Consider the following 20,125-nt stretch of genomic DNA (forward strand, 5'->3'; position numbering starts at 1 on the left):
TTTGTGGATTATATTCTGCTTTTGTATTTCTACATTAGAAGACCTGCTGAGTATGGTTAGGATGCTAATAGCAGCATGACCCCAGCATATATACTGCCTATGCACACAAGTATTGAAAAGGGGACCATGGCAGAAATAGATAAAACTCTAGGAGATGTAAAATAAGCAAGAGAGACAGAAGTAAATCAGGTTCTGTGTTGTGGAGCGGTGTCCAGATATGGGTCTGCCAAGACTTTTTTTTTTTCCTTTTTCTAATGGGTATCTGTGGCCAGTCGCACACATGTTGGGAATAGATGTAACAGTTTGTGATTACCCCTTTATCTTCCCCTAGGGAGTCAGGGCTACTTTAGTAGCATCCAGGTGCTTATGAGATTCCAGAGGGCCATGTTAAGCTATTCTGTTTTCCCTTCTGAGTTTTGGAAGTCCAAGTCTTCCTGCAGACAGGAAACCTTGCTCCACAGTTTCTGGGGCAGGGACCATTGGTAGTGCCCCACAGCACTGGTTTATGTGGTTGAATCTCGTGCTGGAAGCTGATGTAGAGATGAGTCTTTACCAGAGTAAGTCGGATACTAGTCTGGAATAACTTTTGTTTATTATCTTTCACAGGGGTTCTTGCAAAATTAAAAAAAAATCAAAAACAAAACAACCAACCTCCCAATACCACAGAGCTCAGGATAGAAGAGGAGGGCTGGATCTAGTGGGCACCAAAGTCATATTAAATTTTATACAAAATGCCAAGGGGAAGAAAACAGGCAATTCGGTGATGAATTCGGCATCAGGCAATTGGCAGAGCGCAGGAGGTGGCATCTATGTCGCCTTTTCATATGTGCGAGTGCAGACGGTGGTGCCCATGGTTAAAGTCTGGGGGAAGAAAGAATAAAGGAGGTAAGAGAGGATTTGCGGGGGAGTCCCTTGTCAGGAGACTTGCAGCTGACCTGGCCCCCACATGGCTTCAGCCAGCTGCAGTCAGGTTTAACATGCAGTTCCCTGGACCAAGCAAGTCTTTGATATCTTATGCCCAGAACCTGTCCCTCAGTCTCTACCCCAGCCCTGAAGGACAGAGCTTTAATCTGCTGCTTGGATGCTTTAACACTTCCTAGGCCAGGTCTAACCTTTAAAGTTTTGCTGGAGCTGTTGCAAGTTGGGCTATGGTATTTTACTGAAAATGATTACAGTGGTGTAAACCCAAGTGTGGCTACAGTTACGCTGTTAGAAAGCAATTCCTTTCTGCTGCAATTGCTCCCACATGAGCCCGGTGGTAAGGCAGTTAAACTTCTTGCTGTCAAGAAGCCTTAACACTTGTCTATTGATTGAAAACATCTTGGCTGAATGGAAAAGCAGGAACAGTTGTTAGTTGATAGTAGGGATACTTCTGCCATCTTACCAGAATTAACTTCCCATCCTGCAGTTCTCGGACCAGGTTTGTTTCTTTTCCATCCCACTTCTGCTTATGGACAAGTTTTCCTTCATCTAGTGTTATCAGTGACTGTAAGGAGGAAGAGAGATCAAAACACATGAGTGCCACTTGTTTAAACAGAGGCAGTAAAATAGGCCTTTCCTAGCCTGCAATAGTGTTAATTCCTTTCTCTTCATTACCCAAGAGCTTTGCCTTTGAATCCAGCTCAGCAGGACTTCTTGTGTCTATCAAATGGGTGAACGGCAAAGCAGAAGGTACTTTGAGGGATGGGAAGAAGCAGCGTGGAATTGCGTTGCAAAAAGTATTACCTGAAGTTTGGTGGGGACTTTTAGACCTGACCAGTGCTTGGCTGTTCACTGCTGCAAGGCGGGATGGGGCAGTGCATTCTCCCTCCCATCCTCATGTTGGAAGCTATATGGATGAATTTTTGTGGTGCATGCAGGGAGAATAGGATGAAGGTAATGACAAAGGTTGGGAAGGTGCAAAGCGGAAGAAAAAGAGTAATTGTACACCTTTGATTTGAATGTTCTTGGTGAGTTAACATTAAAAAAGGTGAGTGGGAGGGAGAGACTATGGCTAGGGACAGACATTACACACAAACTGGTTTAAGTGATATGAAACTGGTTTAAATCTGTAACAGAACAGATGTTCAGTGCACATAAACCAGTTTGAAATGGCTGAAACTAGTTTGAGAAACCTGGTGGAAGGTAGTATCAAACTTAACTGATTTGGGTGTAATCGGTTTATGCAATGTTTATCCCAGACCCTCTGCCGGTTTAAGTTAAACCAGACTCCCCCAGGACCCTGCATGGTCTCTGGGTTGGGCAGGGCTCTCTGCTCCACAGCAGGGCTGGCCCCTCCCTTCTGCTCCCTGGCTGAAGCTCCAGCAGAAACTACTAGCATCTGCCTGGCTTCCCCCTGCTCCCCCGTCACCATCCCCTCCCTGTCCCTTCTGCCTTACATAAACACCTCTCAGCATTAGCTAGCAGACCACATGCTGGCTAGTAGGGCTGTGCGAAGATTTGGGTGTTGATTCAATTCAGAGGAGATTTGGCCGGATTCGGTGGCCAGAATCTCTAAATCTGAATCAAATCAGGGGACCAATTAAAAGGTCTGGATCGATTCGAAGCTCTCCAAATTGATTTGGAGAGCTTTGATGGTTCAAGCAGTCCCTGCCCGCTGCAGCAGGGAGCTGGACCCAGACTCTGAGCTGGTAAGTAGGGGGCAGGGGACAATGGGGGGACCCCTGTCAAGCCCTATCCCCTGCTTGCTCCCCCAGCCCCCCCCATGGCTGCGCCAACCCCCCCAGCCCTTTAAAAAAAATGCCCCTACTCACTGGGTGCTGCTGGGCGTGATCCCCACTGACCCCCCACTGCCTGTGGGAGCTCTGCCTCAAGATGCACCGACCCCCACCACTTTCTCAGCCACCCTGCTCCACTTCTGGCCCTTTAAGAAAAAAAAACAAAAAAACCCATGGACTCACTAGCTCCTGCAGCAGCCTCAGGGCTTCTGGAGGCTTGTGTACAGCCCCCCCACGCAGCATGGGGCAGAAGGGGACAGCTGGGATTGCCCCCTGCCAGGCAGCAGCTGGTGAGTCGGGCCTTTTTTTGTTTGTTTGTTTTAAGAGCCAGGAGCTGGAATGGGCAGGGCAGCCATGCAGGGGTGGGAGGAGCAAGAGGGGGTCGGGGGGCTCATGGTGTGGGGGCAGTGCAGGGTAGTCAGGATTGCCCTCCCCTCCCCCCACCGGGAAGGAGCCAGTGAGTAGGTCTTTTTTTTTTTTCTTTTCAAAAAACTGGCAGCTGGGGCGGCCGGGGGGTGGGACCCGTGTGATTCGGAGATTCAGCTGATTTGGCAGCAGCCAAATCTCCAAATCGGATCCGGCCAAATCAATTCATGACAGTGACTCGAATCACTGTTCCCCAAATTGGCCAAATCTGAATTCAATGCTAGCCATTTTGCATAGGCCTACTGGTTAGGTCCATGCTGTAGCAGATGGGACAAAGGCAGAATCAACAGGTAGCTGGTAATGTCCCTCTTGTTTTCTTAATTGGGTGATGAATGCTGAGTTAGTGGTGATAAACACGGTGTTATCAGTTCCCTGCTGGGTTGGTTTGGAGGGGGCAGGGAAGGGATTCCTCCCTAATCAGAGTGCCCTTTCTGGGCTTGCTATGCCGTGTCTCGGCTCAATACTGTAGAAGGGAAAGGAGGGCTGCTCTAGTGCCTTTCCCTGGCTTCTAGCCTGAGCCACCGCAGGCATGTGCCTCCATTTCTGGGATGCCTGTACAGTTACAAAGTGATTTAACCTAGCCAGGTTAGATTACATTGCAAAGATTGAATCAATTTAGGCTCAGGCTCTTTGAATGCCTGTCCCTAGCCTGTGTGCCTGCAAGATCTCTCTCCTTTATTCTAACTTGGAGCGAGTTTTTAATGTAAATGGAAAGAAGAAGAGCAAGCCTTGCCTAGAAGCTGTGCTGGGAAGGAGGGAGTGAGATTTTTCCAGTTTACGTGAGCACTTGGGATATGAGGAGTTCAGAGGACACACCACCCCAGGTCACTGGAAACTTGAGTAGAAGTTTGGCAGCTTCAGCAGTTTTTTGGAAGGTTGGGCTGTGTCTGCTCAGTCTGATGCTATGAGCAAGCAAATTCCCTACAGCTTCACAGATAAAATATAGCCCTAACGCAAGACTCAGACAGAAATGTAGAAAACTAACTACAAACCCCATGCTGAGACCTACTTCCCCATTCCCAGGGCTCTTCTCAACTTTGTTCCTGCCCCTCCCTCCATTTTCTACTCACCCCACCATGCTCTGGCTCTCGGGGTAAGTGAGGACAGCCCTGTATCTGGCAAGAGGCTGAGTCCAAAGCCCTGACAGCCTGCTGTGGCTGGGATCTGAAAAGGGAATGGTGCAGCCAAAGCTGCCCCTTGGGGCTGAAACAAAGAAGCAGAGAGATTTTTTTTGGTTTGTTTTTTTTTTTAGCATCTCCTGGGTATTGCCTTGTGCCATGGCAGTTACGCTTTAGCTCAAGCAGTTGGGGCCAGTTTTTTTGACTCTGCTGACAATTTGGGGTGTCAGCGTGTATACAACCCTGGAGTGGTTGCATCTCTTCCTCTTGAATTACTACCACCCATTGCATGTTTCTCTTGGTACCTCAAAGCCGATCAATGCAGAGGGCACTAAATAAGAGGAAGCATTATTAGTTTGCTAGCTGGCTCCTTGCTCAGATGAGCCAATTCACCATGACAAGAGCAGACTGAAACCACCCCCCATGACAACCTTATTCAGATCAAACAGTCAGAAGCAGATTTCAGAGTAATTTCAATGAAAGTCCTGTTGTTCCCTCTACCTGTCCCACCCTGAAATGCCTCTGCCTCACCTGGGCTGTTTACACAGTATTCTGCACTGATTGAGGACTGAGAGGCTGGCTGGTGCCAAGGGTAAGGTTAGCGTGCCAGTTCTCTTATCCAGGGAATCCTGGAGCAACCCGTTTGTGTGAGGACAACTTAAGTCCCTCCCCAGGAGGCCAGAGTGCTGGCTTGGCCCAGGCTGTAACCATCACTACCCCTGCCCAGCCTGGTACTGTCCTGTCACCTTCCCCCTGGGACTGTGCCCACTTGCATTTGCCATATCACCTTCCTCTTACATGTGACTCAAGGGATGAGGTGAGGCTGAAGGACTCTGCTCCTGCTTGCCAGCAGCCCCATCCCTGTGGTTGCCACTCAGCTTTCCATGTGATTCCAGAGATCTCAACTTCTCACAGAGCTGCCAATGTTGTGTGGCTCCAGCTGCCATTTCTGTCTAAATGTTGCTACCTCCTCCCAGTCCTTTTTCTCTGCATCGGTTTCCTCCTCCAGTTTGGGCCATCCACCAGCTGTGGCTATTTCCCCCTGGGCAAAATTCCCTCTTGTAGAGCCCAGTCTGTGTTGGCAGGCCCTTTCATAGGAGACATCTCCCTGCGTTCAGTACACATCTCCTTGTTCTCCCTGCGGGGAGCAGAGTGCAGACGGGTCCTTTAAAGATACAAGTCTGAAATTCAGCAGCCGCTGGGTGGAATGGAGCGTGCTGTTACAGAGCAGCTTATAGCTCGCAGGATCTGGACATGGCAGAGAGCTGCCAAGCAGAAGCGCCAATTGACTGCTGCTGCCTGTCCTTCCAGAAAGGGTGAAACCGAGTAGTACTTCCCTGTAGCTAGGGTATCTGGCTTGCCTAGCTTTGAGCATCTCCCGTTTCTGGGAGTACTGCAGATCTCGCCTCTAGGGAAGCCAGTTCTCTAAATACCATCTGCTGACTACCTGCAAACAGTCCCAGTCATGCAGACTCTACAGGCACCAGTGCCCACCCTACAGCAGCTGCAGACTGTGGGGCCTGGGGCCTTCCTTTACCAGTCTCTCCAAGCCTGTCAGCACTGGTTCCTGAAGCCTGAGTTGATGTGTAGCCCTTCCCCAGCCTCCCCCCCGCCATCTTGCAGAGTTTCTCACCATTCTCGGCTGACATCCTCTGTCCAATCCCTGTGCAGTTCGCCATCAGCCCTCACAGCCACGCAGCATCGGGCTGGCTGGGCTCAGCTACGTGATCAGTCTCTGCATGAGGCTGCATGCATTGCAAAGCTCACTGCAGCCCTGTGCTCCTGGCTAGGCTGCGAGGTTTTGGTGCATCCTGGTTGTGCTCCTTTTACTATTGTTTACCCTCTGGCTGGCTGCCGAGGGGCATTTGAAGGGCATGTAGTCACAAGTAGTAGTCCTCAGCGGTTCATGTGTATTTGCTCCACATAGGAAGCCAATGTGGTTTTAACATAGTTTCCATCAGACCTAGTCACCCTGTCTGTTTTCTCAAAGCTCTCCAGTGCCATCACGAGATACAATTGGCAGCTTGACCCAAGTACTTCTCCCCACTCTCTGGAGTCAGTTGATTAGCAGGCATGTTGCAGATATTTAATGAAATACCTGGTGCTATAGCTATGGCTGTAACTATACCTTTCCACCAGCACCAGCCTGGTGGCGCGTACATAGGTGCAGTCCTGGATTATTAAGGCAGAAGTCATTCTCCACTTAGTCAGTGACCTACACCTCTTTTTTTACTGTCTCTTCCCCACTCAGTTTACCCATCTGCAAAATGAGGAGGAAGATACGTGCTCAGGTTTGAAGCCCCCTGATTTGGTCTGTAAATGCTAAGTGTTATTAATAGTGGTAGTAACTACTTTGAGACCTTCTAATGCACTCTTCTGAAAGAGAAGTTAAGTCCCGTGAGGCCCCCAGCAGAAGCCTCTCTTCATTCATACCCAGAGAATGCATCTACATGAGACATTTACTGTGGAGTTGCCTAATTAGCTTCACAGTAAACATCTCAGCTTCTACACATGCAGTATTATTAGGACAGAGTAAACAAGTTAACTGGGCCACAGGATAGTACTTATAAACACAAGTACTATCCTATGTAGGAATTTTTTACTCCACAGCAACACACGTATAGATGCTGACGGGGCTGCCTGGGGCACGATGATTCTTCAGTGCAGGGCCTGCCTGCCAGCTGGGCCTGCGCTGAAGTATGCTCGTGCCCCAGCCAGATCCTCTGCAGCATACTGAACCAGGTCAAAGCAGTGCTAGGCTGGCAGGTTGATCCCCAGCCCCTGCCAGCTGGGGCTGCTCTGCACTAGCTTAATATGCTGTAGTCCGTAGTGCACATTCAAATGTGGTGCCCAGGAGCAACAAACTCCAGTGCAGCATGTGCTGGAATTTATTGCTGTGCATTAATTGGATATGTAGACATGCCTGTAGACACATCTACACGTGTGCTTTACTGCAGAGTAACTAGTTAGCTGCATGGTGAAGTGTCACTATACATGTGGTGGTATTAGTCCCAGTAAACTAATTAACTCTGCCATAAGATAGTACTGTGAGTCATAGTCCTATCCTACAGCAGAGTTATTTACTGTGATTAAACACATGTGTAAACAGTGGTTGCAGGTGTAAATTGTGCCCAGTCAGCCTAGCCAGCCAGTGGCCAGACTCCTACCTGCCACCTAGCCCCACAGCTTGCATCATAGAATCAATGAGTTGGAAAGGACCTAGACAGATCATCTAGTCCGACCCCCTGCCATGGGCAGGAAGGAGCACTGGGGGTGGCAGGGGTCAGAAGACCCTAGCCAGGTGCCTATCCAGTCTCCTCTTGAAGATTTCCAGGGAAGGTGAGAGCACCACCTCTCTGGGAAGCCTATTCCAGGCTCTGACCACCTTTACTGTGAAGTAGTTCTTCCTAATATCTAACCTAAACCTGTCCTCCCTCAGCTTGTGGCCATTGTTCCTGGTGACTCCAAGGGGGGCCCTGGTGAAGAGACTTTCCCCGAGTCCCTGCTGCTACCCCCTGATAGGGTTATATGTCAACACCCTTATGCCCCAGCCAGCCCCTCTGCCACCTGACACTGCTACCCAGAACCTGGACTGACCCCACGTGCTCCCTGCCAGTCCAGGCCTGGTCTGCCCATCTGAAATTACTGCTGTCCCAGGTATACATGTAGTTTACTCCAGCTCAAACTGCTCTGGAGTTTATTGCTTCTCATTAACTGCACGTGCAGATGTTCCCAGGGCATCCAGTTTCTGTTCTTTGCTCCTGGATTGTTATGTGGCCTTGGGAAAAGCCCCCTGATACGGGGATCAATAGTCATCCTAGCAAGGAAGTAGCTGCTAGAGCAGGGGTGGGCAAAATACAGCCCACGGGCCAGATCCAGCCCACCAACTGGTTGCATCTTACCCACAGCTGTCCCTGTGGTGCTCCACCTGCAGTAGAGCTCCACCTGCTCCTGCCCAGGACAGCCTGCACCACTCCTACCTGCGCCCACCCAAGACACTGCCCTGGCCCTGGCCAGCACACACCTTCCCAGCGAGACTGACTTTCACCCACTCAGCTGTCTGCAGGTAGGTGCTCATCACACTGGGTGGCTGAGTGGGTAGAAGGCAGCCACGAGCTGAAGCTGGAGCCCTGCACATTGGGGCAGGAACTGCCTGGCTGCTGCATGCCATGGAGCATCACCAACAGCGGTGTAACTAGTCAGGTTTGTGCTCTGGGCCAGTGTTTGCCAAACAATCAAAGCGGTGGCTGCTGTAGAGTGGTACAGACTTTGTGGGCCAGACGACATCTCTTTGAGGGCTAGATCTGGTCTGCAGGGCCTAGATTGCTGTCCCCTGGCCCATGGCATCAAAACTTGGTCCTAGTTGCCCAGAACCCAAGAAGAAATGAAGCTCCTTCATGTCCAGTGAGTGATAAAAGAAAGTTAAAGGATAAATGCAGCCATGCTAAGTTCTGCAGTCTCTAGTCAGCATAGGGTCTATGCCCCATTTCTGCCTGTACCCCAAGATAATGGAAGTAGTAGGGGTCAGACTTTTTTCACAAACACACTTAATCACCCCTCCCAGAGGTTGCATGGTCCCTTTCAGGGCCAAAAACCATGCTGACCAGAGACAAAGCCATTTAAACCCTAAACATGCCTGTGTGGAAGCTCAATTCACTATGAGCCCCAGTGGTTTGATAAGCCCTTAGGCAGGCCACTGTTAATTTTTGTACTGCAACAACCTTGACCATGTTTCCTCTGTTAAATGAAAGGACACAAACTGTCTGGTGTTTATGCCTCTGAAGCGTAGCGCACTTAATTGATAGGATGGCAGGAGGGGAGGGATGGGGGATGGGACAGAGAGAGGCCCTGGTCTCAGATGCGTGCTGCCTGCCTGCTCTGTAGAGCCACATCTCTTTATACCGCTAGTGCAGGGAACCCTCTTGCTACTGGTGACTTGAAGAGGGTGGAAATATGTGGGCATGGAGGGGAGAGGGGTTTTTTGAGCCCTATAACAGAGGCTCAAAAAGGAGGGTGTTTCCCCCCACAAAAAACCTTGTTCCTGCTGATTTTTTTAATTTGGAAAAAGCTGACATGCTTTCCATGATTTTTGTTAAATTGCTTTTTGGAAGATGAGCGATCTGGAGCAGGAACATTCAGGTTGATGGTGATGGACAGGTTTGTATCGCACGCAAAGAGAGATGCTCTCCTGTTTGAGTTAAGTAGGGGTTACCAAACAATGCTGCCCAACGAAACCTCCCTTCCCTTCTCCACTGACCAAGCTTTGCTCCCTTGGTACCAGCTAATCCCACTCATTCTCCATAGCACCTCTGTGGGTAAAGTGTCTGGAAAACCAAATTTATGATGTAAAAAACTAATGCAAGAACAATGTTTAAAGCACCCCTCTCAAGACTTTCCTTGTGTGTTGTAAAGCAGTGAAAACACAACTGCAACCTCCTGGTATTTTTTTTCCCCTGACAAGGTCACCGTTCAGAGCAAAGTAAGAGCTGGGGTTGGTCGTATATATTTCTCACTTGCACAACCTGCCTGGCAGGCCTGGAAGCCAAGAATGAGACGGCTTCATCTCAGAGTTGGCCCTTGAAGGGTATGATCCTGCAACTCAAAATCAACTCAAGCTTCTCTCAGGGGCTGGGGATGCTTGCATGAGGTAAGGCTTGAGCATCAGGCTTCAGGATGGAGATACATCAGCCATTTTCACACAGAGGGGAAGGATTATTAGAAGGTGATGGGAGAGGGCAGGACAAAAGCCCAGTGCATCACATGTCCATTAGAAAATCTGATAGGGGATGGCACAGCATGCTGTTCAATGGGCATGTGTGGGAGATGGGGTAGAGTGAAGACCCTGTAGGGGAACCAGGCATAGCCATTCCTCTGAACAGTATTCACCATAGCACATTCTTGCATATATTATGGTTGTTCTTTTAAGGAATAATACTTTCTATGAGCCTGAGGGTTAAGTCCTCTCTAGCAAGAATGATTGAGCAGGTACCCAGCAATGGATGAAGTGGATCTCCTAGAGATAAAGAGGTCCTCCCACTCAGCCCTCTGCTGAGGCTGGAGGTTCAGTTTTAATTAGTTGCTTCCTAACATCTGGGTCATCGCAGCACTCCAGCCTGCTTTGCACTGAACTTTCCAATAGGCATTTTTAGGGAAGCTGAAGTGGAGCATAGAAAGGGCAAAACAGATTACAGTCTCTTTCCTGATGATACTTGGATCGCCTTGGCTCATCCTATACAGGTCGGAAACCTCTAACCCACCCTTTCTCCCCCTGCTGAGCAGCTTCAAAACCCTCTGACTAGTGCTGGCTGGGTGCCAGCCCACCCACTGGCAATCAGCTGCAGGCACAAAGTCCAGGCCCAGATTTCATGGTTGAGGTGCCATTATTAGAAAACACTGCATAACTTTCCTCGGGGCTTGGCAGAACATGGCAAAGACACGTTGCCCAAGCCAAAAAGCTCCCAAGCTAGACAAACAGAAAAAATTGATATGATGGTCAGGTGCTGACAAGAAGGCAGGAGAAGGTGGCAACGTGCCAAGGGCTCAGACATCACTTGCAAGTCCTCCCTTATAGTTCTTCCCAGTGACCTACCTTGACCAGCCTGTCATCTGCAGTTGTTTCATCAAATTCCTCCCCCAGTTTGAATGTGATCTCTGTGCTCTTGAAGGTGCTCTGGGTCTTCAAGATGATCTTGTCGCCATCCAGCTCAATGATAGTGGTTGGCTTGGTCAGGTTTGCCATCTGCCTCATAGCAAAACCCACACCTGTGGGACAAAGAGGACCATGATCCACTCAGCAGGAGCTATGTGCAGAAGGTTTGGAGACCGCCACAAGGCTAACAAGTGGATCCTGACATAAATGTGGAGCCACATCAGTTTACACCCACAGAGGATCTGGCCCCAAACCACTCTTCCCATTTGACTGATGGGAGCTGTCTTTAGGCAAAGTCATTAACGGTGTCTTTATGTCAGGCTTTCGCTGCTGCGCTTGACGCCTCACTTGGCCGTCACTGCTTCTCCCATTCTTCCTGGTGTTGCCAATTTAACCATTCACTGACTGAGGAGCAGGTACCAGTGATTTCAGCAAGAACTATAAGTCCCAATCACCCCCTCACTCATGTCTGCCACTTCTCATCTGCTATTCTGCACCTGCAGGAGCAAGACCAGGACTAGGCCCTCTCACTGCCTTTAACTTCTCATGTGACGCAAGAGGCAAGCGGCATTCACCCTGTCCGTGTAACAGCACTGCAGCATAACAAAGCAGTGCCTAGATTACCGGTAGTCTCCTATTCTTGGTCTTCCACATGGGTAAGTCCTCCACAGTGGCTAGTATGGACAAACTTGTACAGGTTCATTTCTAACTCATAAAATGGTTTATAATCCTGCCCTCCACAATCTAATTAGATTTATGGCAGGGTGCTTTCAAATCTTCCATGCATGGACTGGCTGAACTAATAGATCGTTTTCTATCACTGTTAAGCTAGCACTGTATAATTTCTCCATCGATTACAGCACTGTTGCTTCTTGTCTTCATTTTATATCAGTTGAGCTCTCAGTTGCAATGAGCAACTGCTCTTGTTGCAGTTTTATGAGGATTTGCCCTTGCTGGGAGTTCTTCCTGGGTAATTGTGAGCTGAACTTGGCCGACTGACAACAAATCATAGCAACCAAGCAGTTAACAGAGTCCAGAGAGGAACAGATCTCTGAAAAGTATCAATATCAATGCATTCCCTGAATAGCTTGACTACAAATATTTTAAAATCCTAAATACACAAGTGAGCAAAGTAGTAGCCCGCAGACTCTTTAGCTGAGATAAAGCAGCAAAGTCCCATTCAGGTTAGCCCAGCTAAGATCTGACCTTCTGTGTGAAGTAGGGGCACAGACCCCCCCACCCCCCATTTCCTGCAATTAGATATATACAGAACTAGATTTAAGATCACAGGTCTGCCTAGAGAAACGAGCAGTTGCCATGGACCAGGTCAGATGAAGGAGGCATGTTGTAGTAGGGTTGGAGTAGTGTTTGCAATCGTGATAGTTCAGGAGAGGTAAGGGTATTTCGTGCTATCATTTTTGGACAACCTATATAGCTGGGAAAGAAATCTGACAAGCTTACAGGGACACATTTCCTCAGGGGTAGCCATGGGTGCCAGTGGGTACAGAGGTGGAAATGAAGAGGAACCCTACAGCAGCTACTGAGAGGGAGAAGGAAAGAGAAAGACAGCTTTGGTTGATAAGCAAACTCCACTGCCAACATATCATGCCATACAATCCCCACACAGGCCTAGTATTGCATGCATGTCGAAGATGTGCTACACACAATGTTTTGGTTTGCATAACTAAAAAGCAATGGGACGTGCCCACAAAGCCAGGATCTGGTACAGTCAGGGACTTGAAAAGGTACTTAAATTTCTACGTGTTTCAGTGCTTTGCTAAATGGGTGCGGCCCTGCTGAGTTCTCTCTCTACACCCTGCTTGCACACTCCCAGATCCTGCTTTCTGTGGCCCCACCTGCCCTCTGCCATTTTTAACAGGACTGCCAAGGCACCGTGGAGTAGACCTTTGCCCCGTATTCTGGGATCTGTGCACGGGGCGCACAGCATCGCTGCTCTTCTCAAGCACATGAAAGATCCATTTTTAGAGCAACTGGCTGCAGTCCATGATGCTCAGCAGGCAGGCAGGAAAACGCTGCAGGACTGAGGCACCAAGCCTGAAGCCTAACATAAAAACTGAGACTCAGTGGAAAATGCTGTGGAACTGCTGATGTGACGCCATTGTTTCAAGCTTATGAGAAGCAAATACGCAACATACCAGCAGCTCACTAACTCATGGACCCCAGGGAGACACTAATTGGCCCAATAATTAACCCGTAACAGCACAGAACTGGTTTTTCTTCTTTCTGGACACTGAAGCTTGGAGGCACAGCACTGTGTCATCCGCAAGCCCGGCTAGGAGCCGAGCCCTCCTTAGGGCTCATCTGTGTGGGGTGTGAGGCTATATCCTAAGTGGAGAACAGGGAAAACCTTGCCAAGAAATGATTCCTGATTTTGGAAGCCCAATTGGAGATGCACAGAAGGGCCCTGGGGCCCCACATCTGAGACTCTAACCCCTTTCAGGATCTCTACTTCAGCACATCTGTAACTAATTCCTTTTGGAAAACCTTGGCCAATGTTGTCTGACGTCATCCAGTAGAGTCCAAAGCCAGACATCCCTTGAGAAGCAGAATATCACTCTCCAACAGAATCCGGGGCAAATCTAGCCTTGAACAATCTGGGTGGAACTAGAGGGCCTCCCTCTGGGAGAAGCCTTGTCCAAAACGGTTCTCTCCATACAAGGTCTTCATTTCAGGGTCCCATTCCCCCTATACCCCAATTGGGAAAAAATGTCCCTGCCCTTCTCATTTGATGGCAAGTGCCTGGGAGCTGGCTGCAGGGGTAGTGAGTTCACTAGGAGAGAGCAGCCATTTTAGGTGGCACATCTCCATCAGATTGCGAGAGGGCTGGAGCATCAGCTAATCATCTTTTATTCAGTGCAGTCTCTCACAGCCAAGCAAGCTGGCCGGGGCAGGGGAGTCCAACAGCTCCTCTTGGATGCTTTACCGGCACTAGCAACTGCCTGCAGTTCCAGATGGGTATCTGTCCAGTGCTCCCCCAACTCAGCCCTTCAGGGTTTCATTTGCAGAGGGTGGCCAGGCTCTCCAGTGCAATAACACAAACGCTTTCCTTTGGTGCAGAGCCTGGGGTAGGGCTGGCTCTGCTCTCAATTCCATCCTTGCAAATATGCCAAAACTGCACGGGTATAACTGGACTCTGCCCACTGGCACCCTTCAGGTGCTGCTGCACTTACTAAAGCATGGATGGTTTTTAGCATAGGTCCAGCCATATACCGGCATCTATCTGCAGATGCTGTATGGCGCCGAGTAACCAGCACAGAGAGCAAATAAGAGAAGTGGACCTCTAACTGCAGAGCGACCAGGCAAAGACCAGGAGGCATCTTGCATTGGATGCAAGGGTCATCCACACCCCTCACCTTCACACAGAGGGCAATGCTTGGGTGTGGCTGATAACCTGACCTCTCCTAGATAGTTTCACTGAGACAGGATCCCTGCTAGCAGCCATGTCTTGGTTGCCTATCTACAGACAGATGCTGAGCAAGGCAGACTTTTCTTTCTGTCTCTGATCCTAGTAATATCAGTGCTGGCCTTGGCTTTAGTCCAAATCCCTGACTTTGCTGTGTGGCCATTTCCCCCCTACCACTCCAATCCAGCTGTGAAACGTGCAGAACAACCTCCTTAAATACCAAGCTGCTGGGAGAGAAATCAGGCAATAGGAAGATTAACCCTGCTACCTCCATGCCACACACATCAAGGTTAGAGGGGCTGCGGCAGACATGAGCTTGTGCATTTTAAATCCATCATGACATCCTGGCTGTTGTTTGTTTAGCTCTAAAAACGGCATTTTCCCCATTAGAAAAAATGACCTGGTTTCCCTACAAAGCAACTGCTGAGCCCATCCTTTCTATTTCTGAAACGTGGCTGAGCAGAAACCATCTTCCGAGGCTCTGAAATTTCAGTGTAAAATAGAGAAAAGAGATCACATTGTTTTAAACATCACCTAAAATATCCCCATTAAATTAAAACCACATGCTACACATCATGCAGAAGGGACATTTCCCTGCCTGTAGTGGATGAAATGGGAGTGTTCCTGTGGCTGAGCTCTTAACACAAAGATTTTGCTGCCTTAGCTCTCTGCTGAGGTATCTGCTTTTTATCCTTGGCCAGCCCACAGCTCTGCCTGTATATCCAGAGAAAAGAATAAGCCACCAACCATCATTCACTTTTACGATAAAGACTCATGCACGATACCACCTGGGTCCCACCCCTCAGTCCCTTTTAAGCATTTGATCACTCACCAATTGCTTTCATGTATTCATCAAAATTAACGCTCTCCACCAGTTTCCAGGTGCCTGCAAAAGCTTCAACCATGCTGATCCCTGTGAATGTGCTAGCTACAGTACTGTGCTGGGAGGAGAGACAGACTGCTCTCTATTCCAGCTGTATTCTGCCTCTTTAAATAACTGTTCTAATCACATGACTGGAAGGAGAGAGGCAAGCTCCAGAAATACTTCCCTTGGCCTGGTGGAGAAAACTGGAACACTGCTGGACTGGCAGAGGGCAGTTTAATGCAAACTCTCCTGGTTATAGATTGTCTTGACAAGGCAGAGGAGCTGCCTGTTCCTGGCTCTTGTTACAAGCAAATCATCTGCATCCTCCAGCCGGCTGTGTCCTGCATGCACCACTCTGCACAGCTCATCAAACCTCCTCCAGTCTCTAATAAAATCTCATGCTTGAATTAACATTTCCCATTCACAGAACTGCAGGGATGCAGGTCAGGCATCAGGCCATTTGGCTTTGTTCCCATCGCCTTCAGACTTCTTTCTTTTAAAATGTGACAGAAAGTCTGTCTGTGAGCTGTTACTACTTGTACTGCTGCGATGTGCATTATTGCCAGCTGAGATCAGGGGCCCACTGTAGTCCTGTGGAAAGACATACTGAGACACAGACCTGGTTCCTGCGCCAAAGAGCTCACAGAATAATGGGCAAGATAGGAAGGTACTCTGCTACAGACAAGTTGGTGTAATGGTTCCCAATTCATAGTGGGGAAACTTGAGGCATAGATTGGAGCATGGTCTTGGCCACGGTCAGTGGCAAAACCAGGAACAGAGCTCAGGCCAACTGCTGGGCTGGTGTTTAATGGACAACCCACCTGGGCTAGTTAGAATCAAATGAGTTTCCATCAGTTCCAGCAGACTTCAGCAAATCTGATATAAATTCATTTCATTATTGTTATTTCTGCGGCTGAACTTTGCCCTTGGACACACCTGCTTCTTATCTCTGGGGAGAGGATGGCAGGAGCAAATTCTATATTTTTAGTCTTTCCTGCCCTGAGCAGGAGGGTGGACCCAATGATCTCACCAGGTCCCTTCCAACCTTAAACATCTGTGAATCTGCGTGGTCCTTCTTTAGCATCTTCCACCCCAGAGTCTCAGTGCAGCATTCAGTAGTGAGCTGGTGTCCTCATCCAGGGCCAGCTGCTCCTCCAGCCCCTTGTTTGGTTTCCAGCCCCCTGTTTGGTGCATCTCCTCATGTCTTGGGCTCATGCTGGCACCACCCTGGCATGAAATCCCACTCTTATCCCAGGCTCCAGTATAAGACTCTCCAGTCCCCTCTGCACACGTACAAGTTGCAGCAGACGTTCTCTTCAGAGGCCTGTGACCAGTGGTGGGTACAGTAACTCCACACAGCCTGGACCAGAATATTGTTTAATCTGAACAGGAGGAAAAACAATACGAGACAAGAAAATGCCCAGTTGTGTGACTATCTCGCTCACAGTCTGATTGTCCCAAACCGGGGGCCTTGGCAGGCTGCATTCCTTTGCAACGCTTCAAACCTCAGGGGGTCAGTTTTTCCACCTTAACCATCAAGCCCTCCTAATGAGAAAGTGCATGTCCTTCACCCTCCTGAAATAATGGATTCCACCTCCCTCCTCCTCAGGGATTTTCCCTTCCCAGTGAAACCAGTCTGACAGGCCCATCAGGGAAGCTATGCCAGAACTGGCCTGTACAGAGGAGCCTAAGAGGATTCACATCCCCATCCTGACCAAGCTATTAGCAAGGTCACCCACCAGTGGTGCAGCATACACACAGCACAACAGCCCGATTGTGCCAAGGCATTCATCAATGATTACAGCCTGCACAGAGAGGTTCTTCACCCTTAGGTCAAGGGATATATAGAGGAGTGATTCCTAGAGAGATGTAGTACCAGCTTGAATATAACTCATAAATCAGGATGTTGCCCCTAGATCACTGTTGTAATGCCAGTGCTAATACTTAGTGCTTATATGGTGCTTTGCTTCCATGTGCCTCAGTGGTATACCCTCATCCTGACAACTGGGCAAACTGAGGCATGCAGCAAAGACATAGTGTACTCAAGGCCAGGTGGTGAGTCAATGGCAGCACCAACAAGACAGAACATAGCTTGTTTCTGCAGCGAAGTCATAGCAGTAGCAAGCAAGGAAATGCTGGCTCCGCTCTGCACCAGGCTATGCATTACTTGTGAAAGCTATCTGGAGAGCCTTGTGCACCTGCTGCCAGCCTGGTGTAAGCACGGCTGGGCTGGGCTGGAATGCCATGACTTGAGGTGGGTCCACTGGGGCCATCCTTATTACTGAAGATACTTGTTTTGGGATTAAGGTTTTAATTCACATCCCATTCCAGGCCTGATCTGTCCCCACGCTCCACTGGAACAGCTGCAAACTGATGCTGACGGAGAGTCTCTGGGCTGATCTGCTGCTAGGATAATGTCGATCACATTTCAGGTCAGTCAAGCCTCTTGTTTCTACCTGTGAAATAGAAAAATGAGGGCTTCGCATTCAATCCAGTCCTTCTCCCATTCCTCTGAAATGGCAGAGCTCCAAAGTAGGCTGGCATGTAGCTCTGAGTGAGTGTCGTTCCACTACCCTGGATGGATAGAGAGCAGTGCTTCTTATTACCAGCGGAGATATTAGTGGATGCCACCACACGCTTATACCGCAGGTGCTTTATACAAAACACACAGGGGCCCTGTGCATTAAACAGAATATGCCTGTTTCATGCAAGACATAAGGAGCACATGCAACCCAATGCAGCAAGTCCAGAAGATCTTAGCAGCAAGCACTTAACACCAAGCACTTATATAGAGGAAAATAGATAAGAGTCCCACTGCTACCACCATAATCCCACTACCAGCCTGGGCACCTTTCATGCATGGTATACATGGCAGTGGTACATAGCTGATATCTAATTTTCATTCTGCCCTGGTGACCACAAACTCTACTGACTAAGGACACTTTCAGATTCATTGGGTAGAAGCCAAGATTAATGTCAACAGCAAAACTCCTCTTGGCTTCCCTGAGAACTGCATTTCACCCCATATGCCTTGCTCTGAGAGCCTCATTCATCTCCACACCTGAAGACTGCAAAGGATAATTTTTTTAAATGCTTTGTAGGGCATCTTAAACAAACATTGCCTGGATTTCTAGTGCTTCTTTCTCCAAAACCCTTAAACAATACTTGGCATTTTTATAGTGCTTTTGATGTTCAAAACATTGCACAGATGGTAACTAATGAATCCTTGTGGCACCGATGGGAGGGACATTGGTGAGCGTTATCATTTCTATTTGAAAGATCGGTACGCTTAGGCAGAAGGGCAAAGAAACGTGCCCAAGGTCACACAGTCCGAGATTGGTTAGGCAAAGCCTTAGCCAGGATGATATAGTTGGGGGTGGTCCTAAGCAGGGAGTTGGACTAGATGACCTCCTGAGGTCCCTTCCAACCCTAATTTTCTATCATTTGAAGATTTGCTGTAAGTGCTCTGGGGAAAGGACTGATTTTTTGTTCTGTGTCTGTACAAAGTCTAGCACCATAGGGTCCTGGTTTGTGACCCGAGGGTCTCAGTGCTACCGCAGTACAAATTTTAACCCAGCAGTAGAACCTGGACCAGAACTCAGAACTGCCTAAGTTCCCAGCTGATGCTCAGTCAGTTAGACCATACCTTCCCTAGGCCAGACAAATTTTAAAATGAATTCCTCCTTTTTTCCCCAGGGTGGTCATCTATAGCTTGTGATTTTTCTACTGGGAAATTATTTACCAGCCAACCTTTGTTAGCAAATTCTGTGAATACCTGTTGCACCATAACTCAATTGTAAGCAGCTTGTTAGTACATGACATCTGAAATTAGAACAGCTTAGCTTAGCCTTGATTGTATGAGATGGCCTGAGGTGTTTCTGTTCCATGATTGGAGGGAGGTGGCTGTGAGAAGTTTCCTGTGTAAATACTCCTGTTTCTAAGTTCAAACGGACCGCTTTCTGTGAACGTGCTCCAAATGTTCACTTAGAGTGTGCTAACGCTATCAGATCCCTGCCACCAAACATTTCCTCTCAGGTGCTCACAAAGAGCAAGTTGGAAAGAGGCCTGAAAAATACTAGCAATTTGCAGCTAATATTTGCAAATAACCCGTCCCTGCCGTTGCATTTCTAGCTAACTGATAACTTTAGCATTGTCTCTACTTCACCTTTTCTAGTTACAATCCACTTAGTTTTCACCTTGAAACAAAATGCCTCCTTGCTGCAGAGGCCAAGCAAAGAATCATAATCAGGCCATATGAAGCCTGGTCTAGTGTTGGGAGTGCCCAATTCACTACCTTGCTCTGACATACTTTCTGCATGACTGGGCAAGTCACTTAGAGCTAAATCAGCTAGATCAAATGCATGGCTATTAGCAATATTGCGGGGCTTAGGGGTCTGGGAGCTCAGGTGGTGTTTTCGTCGATCCTCCCAGTCTCGGGCTATGGGCTGAGGAGGGAGAAGAGGATCCACGTAGTGAACCAAAGACTGTGGCGCTGGTGTCACCGGGAAGGCTTTGGCTTCCATGACCACAGCCCGCTCTTTGGCGAGAGAGGCAGCGAGCTGCTGGGAAGAGATGGCCTCCACCTCTCTCCCCTGGGGAGGAGGCTCTTCTCAACCAGGCTGGCTGACCTGCTCCACCGGGCTTTAAACTAAGCCCGCTGGGGGATGGGGGGACTACTGCCACTGCTGGCCCGCAGAGCAACCCTTGTAAAGCCAGCAGGCCAAGGCACTTAAGGGAGCCCACCCTTGCCCCAGCCCTGGCACAATCTGTGGGCAAGGCAAGAGCCCCCAAGGGCACACTTGCCTGCCTGTACACTAATGCCAGGAGCCTGGGCAACAAGCAGGAGGAGCTTGTCCTCCTGCTCAGTGCAAAGAATTGTGATGTCATTGGGATAAGGGAGACCTGGTGGGACTCCACCCATGACTG

At 48.9% G+C, this 20,125-nt stretch overlaps 2 protein-coding genes across 4 annotated transcripts in view; one reads left to right on the plus strand and one right to left on the minus strand.

Annotated features, from left to right (window-relative positions):
- ZCCHC17 (zinc finger CCHC-type containing 17) overlaps positions 1 to 20,125 on the plus strand; it is a 94,319-nt gene that overhangs the window by 32,542 nt on the left and 41,652 nt on the right. The window lies entirely within an intron of this gene.
- Positions 571 to 15,460, minus strand: FABP3 (fatty acid binding protein 3). Of its 2 annotated transcripts, XR_016443563.1 has the most exons (5): positions 15,167 to 15,460; positions 10,851 to 11,023; positions 4,214 to 4,346; positions 1,385 to 1,486; positions 571 to 861 (listed from the first exon to the last, which is right to left on the minus strand). XR_016443563.1 is itself a non-coding variant. In XM_090058014.1 (4 exons), the coding sequence occupies exons 1-4, from the start codon at positions 15,237 to 15,239 to the stop codon at positions 808 to 810; spliced, it is 402 nt and encodes a 133-aa protein (XP_089914140.1). In that variant the 5' UTR covers positions 15,240 to 15,419; the 3' UTR covers positions 571 to 807. The 2 variants fall into 2 exon arrangements, 1 of the variants encoding a protein (XP_089914140.1); XM_090058014.1 differs by lacking the exon at positions 4,214 to 4,346 and having other exon boundaries at positions 15,167 to 15,419.

This window comes from Crocodylus siamensis, chromosome 7 (genome assembly GCF_052110815.1).
Source record: "Crocodylus siamensis isolate JL-2025a chromosome 7, ASM5211081v1, whole genome shotgun sequence".
Taxonomy (NCBI): domain Eukaryota; kingdom Metazoa; phylum Chordata; order Crocodylia; family Crocodylidae; genus Crocodylus; species Crocodylus siamensis.